This window comes from Sinocyclocheilus anshuiensis, unplaced genomic scaffold (assembly GCF_001515605.1).
Source record: "Sinocyclocheilus anshuiensis isolate Anshui unplaced genomic scaffold, SAMN03320099.WGS_v1.1 scaffold914, whole genome shotgun sequence".
Taxonomy (NCBI): domain Eukaryota; kingdom Metazoa; phylum Chordata; class Actinopteri; order Cypriniformes; family Cyprinidae; genus Sinocyclocheilus; species Sinocyclocheilus anshuiensis.
Window position 1 is genome coordinate 1,932,564 of NW_015539870.1, and position 11,106 is coordinate 1,943,669.

At 39.4% G+C, this 11,106-nt stretch overlaps 1 protein-coding gene across 8 annotated transcripts in view; it reads right to left on the minus strand.

Moving 5' to 3' along the window:
* Positions 1-994: 994 nt before the first annotated feature.
* Positions 995-11,106, minus strand: part of LOC107685089 (sodium-dependent serotonin transporter-like) — a 17,049-nt gene continuing 6,937 nt past the window's right edge. For 6 of the 8 annotated variants that reach the window (XM_016481566.1, XM_016481567.1, XM_016481573.1 and 3 more), the window contains 13 exons: positions 7,649-8,235; positions 6,861-6,995; positions 6,303-6,525; positions 5,744-5,882; positions 5,490-5,624; positions 5,219-5,322; positions 4,476-4,603; positions 4,141-4,253; positions 3,597-3,728; positions 3,315-3,414; positions 2,670-2,770; positions 2,071-2,238; positions 995-1,457 (listed from right to left, as the gene is read on the minus strand). In XM_016481566.1, coding sequence (XP_016337052.1) covers positions 1,374-1,457; positions 2,071-2,238; positions 2,670-2,770; positions 3,315-3,414; positions 3,597-3,728; positions 4,141-4,253; positions 4,476-4,603; positions 5,219-5,322; positions 5,490-5,624; positions 5,744-5,882; positions 6,303-6,525; positions 6,861-6,995; positions 7,649-8,027 — 1,941 coding nt within the window. In that variant the 5' untranslated portion in view covers positions 8,028-8,235 and the 3' untranslated portion in view covers positions 995-1,373. Of the gene's footprint in view, positions 1,532-2,070; positions 2,239-2,669; positions 2,771-3,314; positions 3,415-3,596; positions 3,729-4,140; positions 4,254-4,475; positions 4,604-5,218; positions 5,323-5,489; positions 5,625-5,743; positions 5,883-6,302; positions 6,526-6,860; positions 6,996-7,648; positions 8,236-10,304; positions 10,916-11,106 lie in introns of those variants that run through there. The other 2 variants (XM_016481568.1, XM_016481574.1) reach the window with 2 other exon arrangements.

Below are 11,106 nucleotides of genomic sequence, written 5' to 3' on the forward strand. Positions count from 1 at the left end.
CCCCCAGTCCTGAATATTTGTTTCCATTCTTGTAAATGCTACATGTAAATGGTAACTGGGTAGGCAGACAAACAGTTCCAGTTGTAAATAAACAAAATAAGCATTATGTGAAATGAAATGCCACAAATATCCCACAAATAAATACACATATGCCTAACAATTGGTACATATCCTCCAAAAGTAGGCTAAACACTTAATAACTGTTACATATAATGGGAATGGTGGTCAAAGACGCACACATACACACATATTCACTCACACACACACACCTGTGCAAAAAACCAAACACATCTGGACAACATAAAAAAAAATTAATGATTTGGGCCCTTGCTTCTCTCATAAAAAATATTTCTCTCTATCTGTCTGTTACATTCCTACTTTTGCCCTTTCAACATCTGAAATGTAAAATAAAAAGTTATTGAACAAATATTTAACAAAAAAGAAATAAAATAAGCAAATATATCCACAATTAGTGATGGATTCAGTCGCTAAACCACAAACAGCTTCTTTGAAGTCATAATTACAAATTTATGTAATAACAATAAAGAAACAAAATAATTTTTGGCCTTATATAAATGTGTGTACATGTAAAATATACATGAAATTGGTCACAAAACCATAATATAACAATCTTTTATGTATTTAGTTACTATTTAAGGAAAAAGAAATATTGTATAAAAGCAATCTATATAGATTTTAGATTTTCATAAAGTACTGAACTGAACCATTTGTGCGTCCATTCCTGTTCTTATCCCAAACTTCACTAAACAAATATTGAAAAGTTTGGGGTTGGTAAGATTTTTTAATGTCACATGATCCTTCAGATATTAATCTGATATGCTGATTTGGTACATTTCTTATTATCTATGTTGAAAACTGTTGTGTAAACAGTGACCTTTTTCAGAATTCTTTGATGAATAAAAAGTTTAAAAGAACAGCATTTATATGAAATAATCTTTTGTAACAATGTAAAAATCTTTACTGTCACCTTTGACTAAAAGTAGTAATTTCTTTCAACAAAAAAAAAAATCTTACCGACCCACATACTTACATTAGTATACACAGAATCATGAGCCATATATTTATATAAATTGGTTATAGAGATCTAAAATTAACAACGGAAGGACAAAACACAAACTCAAGAACTTGCCATGGGTGTCAGTCACTCATATGAGCATTGACAGTGGTCACACATGGACGGCTAGAATAAAAATAAAACAATGGCTGTATTCAGAGGCCTGGCCTCACCGTCACACAATACACCTGTAGCAGACTCCTCTGGGGTGAAGTGTGAAGGGAGGTCAGCCGAGGCCCATACAGGAGGCACGGGTCCCCTGCGTTTGTGCTACATGTCCAGCAGAAGAGGAAATGTGTCACACGGCGTTGGTGATGACAATTGTGTCTCTCTGAGGGCCGCTGGACCCTGAAGCCTCAGGGGTAACGCTCTTTAGCAGACGCTACAGGGGTAATCAGTGAGATTTTTGGAGTGGTGCAGAGTGGCACAAAGGTGAAAACTGTGAAAACATTTAAGCTACAGGAGGGTTTTACAGTAAGTCGAACAGCTCAACTACAAAGAAATATCTTAGAGATTGCCTATAAATTAATCAACAGATTTCAAAATGCACTAAGTGATATGTTGCAACTTTTTTCAGTAAAATACTGAACAGCTCTGGGCTAAATCTCTCCTCTACGAGACACATAATTACTCACCCAAAACCTGACATGCTAAAGGCACTGGTAGTTACATCACAGAATCAACAAAGGTTAACCTTGTGGCATTTTTCATCATTTGCCAAACACACATCCTGTGACTAAAGCACACACACTCTCAGTGCCCCTGTATGGATGTACAGAGTGACCGACAGCCATGTGCCTTGACGCCCTTTGATGTCTATCTTCATGTCTCAAACTGAGAAAATTTGCAATGTGATCAAGCTGATGCGTTGCAGCATAATTGTGTTTGTGCTGCTGTAATGCGTTTAAGTGTCATTATTATGTCTGTCTCACTTATTAGACCTGACAAGATACATTAAAGTATGTGTTTTGAAGTTTTTGTCTGTCTAGGCTCACCTGTTTGAAGGTCCCTTTGGTGGTGACTAGATGGTAGACCATGTAAGAAGGCACACAGATGAATGAGGAGACTCCAATACAGTAGCCGAGAACTGTGGTCCAGAAAGGGTACAGGTAGTCAAACAGCCTCACATCGGGAGGGAATGCCAGGAAACTCCCAATAATGAACTAGACAATGAGAAAAAATTCACAAAACTGTAGTTGCATATCTGACAAGCTGAGATCTGTCAACAGATGACAAATGTATGTATGATGTTTGTCTGAGACTTTAAAGGGATAGTTCAGCCCCAAATTAAAAAGCTGTCATCATTTACTCAACCTCACATTGTTCCAAACCTGTTCTTTTGTGTTCCTCAGAAGAAAGTCATACATGAGAAAATGATGACAGAATTTTAATTTTTGGGCCAACTGTCCCTTTCAGTGTATTTGCATGTAAATGCACTTTGTGGACTGGGTTTCTGTAACTCAGACAGCATACATATCAAAATCATGGCTATGAATCCCATTAAATGCATGACCTTATAAAACGTATACCTTGAATGCAATATAAGTTGTTTTGGTAAGTCACCAAATGCATAAATGTAATGTAATGGACTGACCAATAGGAAGCAGGGACAGATGGCTACCCAGCAGACCCTCCAAAACACACCAGGAGCAAAGCCAAGCATCAGCTGCACGTCGTTGCAGAAACGTGTTGTCCCTGCACGTATTTTACAAACAGATTTAGTGCACATTGCCTGAAGCAGCATATCGGATTACGAAACTATTGAAGCACATGATAAAAATCTTGGGACTTATAGATGGTAGTTGAATAAGAAAGAACAGATGGACAACAGCAGAGTATAAAGTGACAGAAGTAGAAACAGTTTTATAGTTGGACATTATGACTTCTCTCCCTGTAGTAGTGAATAAAAATGAGATTTTCATAGACTCGCAGGAATTAGGCTAAAGGGTGCACAGTCCAAAATAAAGAAATATAAATGCTAGGAAGTTCACCAGTGATGTTCAGAATTTTTAGGGAGTTGAGGAACTGTTATACAAATATTGACATATCAACATTGACACATCACATTTTCTGGCTCCACCCCAAAAGCCTCTAAAGGACCATCTTGTCAAGACAATTCATTAAGAAACTACATAGGCGTTTGTTTGCTTCGTCAAACCAACATGGATACTGACCAGCAGCACAATCAAAAGTAATTAAAGTTATATTTTGAAAGATTAAGCGGGAATCCAATACGTACCATAGAACCAGGAAACAGCAATGACCTCAAGGAAGACTACGGTGATAACAGCAGGGCCTGTGGCATACTCCTCAAATAGTTTAACAACAAACGCACCTCCCTACAAACACATTGCCTCCGTATTAAAAGGAATAATTAATGTGCACACTTTGGAAAATGGCATGTTATTTTGGTAAACTTCCAAATTTGGTCTCTGGACAGTGTTTAAAGGTTGTTGTTAGAACTGAAGGAAAATCCCCCAAAGCAAAACAAAATATTTGTTAGTGGTGCTATTAGACTTACGTAGGTAAGAGTGGAGAGGGCGCCCAAATAACAGACGCACACTAGGCCGAGCACAAACCATTCTCTCCTCCTGGCCAACAGGTGGGGGAACTCATCCAACATGGCTGTAATTACCCCTTCCAGACCTGCAAACTTTAGTGTGCAAACACACACAAGAGAGGCAGGAGATGACAGAAAAGTAGGTCAAGGACCTACTGAACCTGTACGGGCATTAACAATGCTCCTTACGGTAAATATAGCAGCACTAACTCAGTGACTTTTGACAGGGATAAAAATTATAATGTAACTGAAATAGATTACATATGGAGTTATGTCATTAGCAGACTGCATTAAGCCATGCCTAACATGACTTGATTGTGTGTGTGGTCAGCATAAGAACAGGAATGGGTTAACTATGCACGCTGAAGACCTAATGTAATGAAACACTGTTGACAATACATTTTACTAAATTCAAAAACAATAAGCTGAGTAAACAGAGGGAAAAATCAAATTCATTAAGAGAGAATTCATTGGCTAGTATTTCAAGAAAGCAAGAAAGACTGACCGTGCTATCCAACCCCAGCATAATTATCATGAGAAAGAATATGATGGCGAAGAACGTAGCAGCCGGCATATTGGCAATAGCCTCAGCATAGATGATGAAGAGCAGACTGGGACCTTAGAACACATCCATTCAATTAGAACAGGTAAATCAAATGTCATTTTAGTGTAAACAGCCATATCACATTGTAGTTTCAATGCAATGATTTGCAATTGATTAATTTGATATCAAGGTTTAAACAATAATTCTAAATTCTCGAATTGGTACTTAATTCAATGGAAATGGCAACCGTAAATCAAAAATAAAGAAATTAGGTAGAAATGAAATGCGGTGCTTACCAGCATCTTTAGCTACAGTCTCCACACCTTGTTGGCGCATCTCTGCCATGTAGCCCAACACGGTGAAGATCACAAAGCCTGACAGGAAACTAGTCAAACAGTTCACTGAGCTTGTGACCAATGCATCTCTGCAAATCAAAGAGAGATGTAAAGATTTGAGCTAAAAGAAAAAGGATAAGAAGATAAACAGCTTAAATGGGGAGCGACAGAGAAAAGGGGTAATAGAACATACAACTAGATTTTTATAAAAGTGGTGATTGTTATGCAGTTGCTGGGGTGTTTGATGTGGTTGCTAAGAACTTTCTATAGTGTTCTCAGTGGTTGCCAGGGCATTACTATGGTGTTCAGTAAAGGTTGCTAGGTGGTTTCTGACAGCACCAAGTCAACAGAGTCCACCTCCAAGTCTCTATGATATTCTGGTTCTCACATAAGTCTAGATATTTTTTTCACACTTGTTTTATCGTAAATAAGGTTGCTTAGAGAAGTAATAGCACTCCTTTCCTCAACAAATCTTATGATTCATGGTATCATTTTGGCTATAGCCTGAACAATGCTGGAAGAGTTATGTGCCAAAGTGTAATACTTTGGGTTAGGCCAACTTCAAACTTGCACAGAAACACATGCAAAAAGATGCAGGGAATAAAGTGTGAATAAAGTTCACATTTTAAGCTCAAGTTTGTGATAATAGAACCTTAGTGCAGATAATAGAAAATGACAGCAGTATAAATGTGAGCCAGGTGTACTTGTAGCAGTTGTTATGAAAGGGATTGTAGCTGGCAAAGGCCAGGAGAACACCAAAGCCTGGACCCAAAGAGAAGAAGATCTGCGCAGCTGCATCAAGCCAAACCTGAAAAAACACAGATGGAGTGATTTGTCTGTAAAGATCTTCATTCATCCATATCATACCAGACAGATGGCAAGAAATATGCATTATAGGGGAAAAAGGGACACAGCAACCAACACGGATTGTGCAATATCTTAGTATTCAGAATGGTTGATTTAGTTTCCACTCACTGAAGTGGTTAAAAGTTTTCTCCAATCAGGTTTCAGGTAGAAGACCACTCCTCTCCATGCTCCCGGCAGGGTGGCCCCTCTTATCAACAGGATCAGCAACACCAGGTACGGAAAAGTAGCCGTCACCCACACTACCTGCCAGAGAGAGTTATGAAGAAGCTGCTAAAAAAAGAGTCTAACTGTGCGACTTCTTAACAACAGTTTGAACTTAAAGTTGCTAGTTATTTCTCTTTGATGTTTCCTGTATATCTTACCTTGCCGGAGGTCTTGACCCCCTTCCAGATGCTGAAGTAGACAACAGTGAAGATGAACAACAGACAGAGGGCTAGCTGCCAACTCACCCAGCCCAGCTGATGAAGACCAGGGGACAGATGAACCTGCAAGACCTGCCGTCTAAGGACACGAGAGAAGTTGGTTGACAGTTCATAAAGGCAGACATAAAGGCCTGTAGAAGCTACTATTGGAAGATAAAGGTGTCATAGAATAGTAAAATATAAGCCTTGAATCTTAGTGAATAGAAAAGGACTGATAAGTGCAGGACAGTTAGATAAGAACAAGGAGCAACATTTATATGGAAAACAGGAAATCCCGGCGGCACATATAAAAACTCGGGAGCACAATTAACTAAATAAGATCCCTAAATCTCTCCTAAAGTAGCGGATAAACAGATTCAATCCCCCCTGCATCTTTCGAGAGAGAGTAACACATTCTCTTTAAATCACAAGAGTCTCTCAATGGTTCAAGAAGCCTAGTGAATGCGAAGTCCTTAGTTTCAACCTGGACTTGCACTTACACGCACTTACATGCACTTACATATAGAACTCTTCAGCGGGAGAGATGGAGTTGTCAGTCCAGGAGACATTCAAGTCGGTGGACAGGTAGTGGGTGCAGTTGGGAGTGTTCCACTTGTTGTTGCAGGTGGTCCAGGGCAGCGTGGCACGAAAGGAGGACAGGAGGTAGTAGAGTGCCCAGGCCATTATGGTATTGTAGTAGAAGGCAATGTAGAGTGCAATGATGCAGATGGCAAAGCCTATACCTGCAAAAGAATATGAAACACTTGTTATGCAAATATCTTACTCCGTTTCTAGCACCTTCCACTTTGGGAGAGTGGGTGACATTTAGGACAAAGTTCCATTTACATAAAATCAAGTTTCTTAAGCAGCTGGCATTTTACCAGGTAAATGTGACAATTTCCATAACAGAGTCCTGGTTATCAACAAAGAGAGAGCGGAATCGGTAAGAAGTTTAGAAGAAGGTCAAGGGAGAGTGTACTATCAGCCCAGCACATGTCAGTCTGCTGTTATCTGTCTGACCCTTAACCTGGGAACTTGGTCTCAGAAGTCTGAGCCTTGTGAAGCAGACCAGTTTTACCCTTGAAGATGGGGCAGATGTGTTTCCAGATGGAGATACACCCGCTGCGGTGAAACTGGCCCAAAGCCAGTTCCATGTAGAACAGCGGCACGCCACCAAACACAGCCATCAGCAGGTACGGCAGAAGGAAGGCACCTAAACACAAGGATTTAGACAGGAATTGCATCTTGAACTTCACGGTTCCATTGCAGTGGTCTTAACACATCCTGAATGCACTATTATACTTACAAAAACAGCATAAAAGACGCTAACATACACAAAAAGTTCCTGTTCAGACAAGCTCCCGGGTTCTTGATTAAAGCTTTATACAAGAGCTTTTGACGTAAATGCTAGATAGCTGTTGACTGAGCAGTAGCAAGCCAGATTATTAAACAATATGTGCAAGTCCCACCCATGAGAGCCACAATTAATGGTGTTGGTTGCAGCGAGTGTCTCCCTGCCCACTATATCTCTCATGCAGTCCCTTTGCATGGTGGAACAGGAAATTACAAAGATTTTATTACTTGAAATTCAATGAAAGGAGACTAAAGCCTGTTTGAACTGACGAGGCGAGCTCGATCGTACAAAGAGTGGAGACAATAGCAGAATTCCCCATTGTCTGTTTGTTCTTAAGCAAACATCACCTAGTTGATCTTGTCTCAAAGACTGAAATCTTTCTTTCAATGGGATGCAACACAATATTTGCTTAACTCCTTTAAAGTGCATCACACTTATCTGTCTCAGAGTTGCCTGCAGCTTTAGTATCACTATTGCCTTGTATGTTCTGACCTCCTCACGTTTGACCTTACCCCCTCCGTTTTGGTAGCAGATGTAGGGAAAGCGCCACACATTGCCCAGGTCCACTGCATACCCGATCACCGACAGCAAGAAGTCCATCTTTTTGCTCCAGGTCTCCCTAGGTGGATCCAAGCTGGTCTGCTGGACCACCAGAGTCCTGAATGCCCCAGGGGTGCTGCCCCTGTCCGTCCCAGCACCTGCACCTTCCCTGGGGCTTTGTGGGGATGTGCTGGGATAACCGTTGGAGACCTGCCCAGGCCCGGAGCAGGATTTCTGACCCTTCTCCTCAACGCTGTCCGCAACCAGCCTTCCATTTTCTTGTGACTCCTGTTCTTTCTCCTGCTCTCCCCCATTCTCTCGGTTCATCATCATTGGTTGTTTCATCTCCATGGTGAGGACTGCTGTTAGGGTTGAGACGGTGGTCCTCTTGCACTGTCTGATATTGTGCCCATGAGGGGATAGAGAGTCTGGAGAAGACAGGTCGGGTTTGGAACAAAGCGGGCTGGGATGGAGGGAGCAAGGAGAGTGTGACTGGTCCTTAGCCTGTACGTTTTAACAAGCTCAGGTGGGAAAACAAGGAAACACCGCTCAGGCCCAGCTGCAGAACAAAGAGAGGGGAATTTCAGAAGGCGCTGGAGGGAATTTAATTTAGTAGGGATTTACCCGTCATTCTCATACAAAGTGTTCTTGAGAAGTGACAGACCATATGTTGTTTTGAAAGATATCTGTAGATTTTGATTAAATATGCCCTTACAACATGGGGTTAAAGCTGTAAAATGCTAAATGAACTCTGTACATGCCACAGCAACATTAAGCCTTAGGGAGCTGCCAAGACACTTATTTATTCTCATTTTCCCAAAGACTGTACCCGATGTTACACACAGAAGCATTAGATTAAAAAAAACATACACTTAAGTCAGCCTTTACACTAATTTAAGCTGATCTTATACACATTTATGGTACATTTACATTTAAGAGTGAGAGTTAAGTAATACTAAACATTAAAAGACATGTTAAACAAACACATGCAAGGAATGAAAGACTATGTACAACTTTTATTTCAGGACAGAAATAAAGGATCAAACAAGTTTAACACTTGTTGATCAATACACCATTAAACATTACCAATAAATTACACTGTGTTTTAAAAAAGTCTACTTCAGCATTCAAAATTAGCTGGAGGGCAAGTTACTTCCAGTTACAGCCTTACTTTCCACCTAGCATTCTGAGAAAGCTGTTTGTAATACTAATTACTAGTTGAAGTTGAGGGGCAGTGATGCAGGTGGGTGCAGCAACCAGAGTGAGAAGATATTAAGCAACTAATATTCATCACAACATAATGATCATAATAATGTCAGGAATAATTGAGAGGGGAATACAATTTTTTTCCCTGCTTGCCTTTTCCTCATACTATTTCATAATTCTAAACAGCTAAGGCATTTCATTTAATTTCCATCAGGGGATATTTTTACCGCCAAAAATGTTTATTATTTATTCAAAGTGAATCATTTGTTCCTTTAAAACACATTTATAAAATGTAAAATACTATTAATGATTTTAAGATGGCTGAGGAGAAGGTGATATGGGAAAATGTCAATGATACAAGCGAAATGTTAAAATGTTTGCACATATCCAGCATGGCAACTTATCAATACAATTCATTTGTAAGTAAAAGTAGATTTGTCAAACATGAGTCCATATAGGAAAATTATGCACAAGCACTTTTTTATGTGGAATTATTGAAAGAGTTAATAAAAAAAAATAAGGAGAAGCAAAAGTTAAATTATCATGCCATATTATCAATCATTTGTAAAAGTTAACACAAAATGTTTTACCACCACATACCCTTCTCATCGCGTCACAAGAAGACAAGATAAAAGACTTGCACATTTTTATTTGATTTTTTTTATTTTTAATACTTACAAAAGAATTACAAGTTTTATCTAGGATGTTTTTCTGGACAAAGATGATCTGATTGGCAAACTGCCTGATTTTTATTATTTACAGCCCTATCTCTTTCTACTTTCTGTCTGTTTTTCCTTGCAAACACTAAATCAACCCACAAATCTGCTCTCTATTATACACACTAAATCAACCCTCTTAATACTGAGCATCTTGGACACCTCGGCTAAATTTTTGTCCATAACCACAGATAATAGCGAGGTCAAGATCAGTGCAGCTGTGTTATGGTAAGAGTTTGTTCAGTTACCAGGATCACAAGATTACTGGAATATCACGCTAAATGTGTTTAAAATAACTTATTACTCCACTATCTTCATTATTACACATCTGATACACATAAATGCCAAATTAAATAAAATTAATACGAATAGTTTTATAACCAATAGATATTGAGATAAAACACTTCCAGTCCCATTATAGCATCATTAGACCCATTAAAATGAGCTGAGTTCTTCAGGGTTCTCAAAATCCTCCACTACAGCAGAACTAGACTTCCATATTTTAATGAACTGAAAATATCTGTTAAAGTACAACTTTAACAACATAAAACTGTTGACAACGAATCTATGGCATACATAGAAACATCAAAATGCCTCCTGTTACACATGCAGGCGCGTACAGACACACACAAGCAAAGACTTGCAACCCAAACTCGCTTCATTAACACACACGGAGCCACAAACACCATGCACAGTGCAACCCTACCGTGCTGCAGTTGATCAGTTCTGTGGGGGTCTGTGTTAGGGTGGTGACCAACACCGTCCCTGGGAGCCTGGCGCTCAAGACACACCCCCTTCACCCCTGCTCGCTCTCTTTCTCTCTCTCACTCAGTCTTCCTCCACTTTTTCTTTTACCATAGTCTTTAACTTGCTTTGTGGAAGTTACCCTAAGGCACTTCACATGTAGTCACACAGAAGTAAGCTCAATGATATAATTATGACCCCTGCTACCAAACATCTGTCCATGGAAAACACAAGCGGCATGAATGGAGAGTGCAAGCCCTCGTCACATGCGCATCCACATACTATTTATTTGTGTCAAAGGAGGCCTGACCTATATTCTCAAAATCCCACTAAGATATTTGACTTACCCATAGGATCTCAAATAATCGGCAGGTTTAAGAGAGACTGCCTATTAGTTTAAAAGAATCGCTGATACCCTAATAGACATGCCAGTCAAAATTTTGGACACACCTACTGACTCTAAAGTCATCAAAATTATGAAAACCCCCCACAAAATTCTAAACAAATCAGATGTATTTAATGGTATTGAATGTGTTTCTGTGTTAAGCACTTGTTGCCTGTTTATCCTTAATTATCCAGTCCAACTCACACACACATAAACAAATAAATAAATAAATAAAAATAGCAAATAAACGTATTTCTATCTATCTATACACACACACACACACACACATATGTATATATAGGTAACCATATATATACAGTGGGTACGGAAAGTATTCAGACCCCCTTCAATTTTTCACTCTTTGTTATATTGCAGCCAT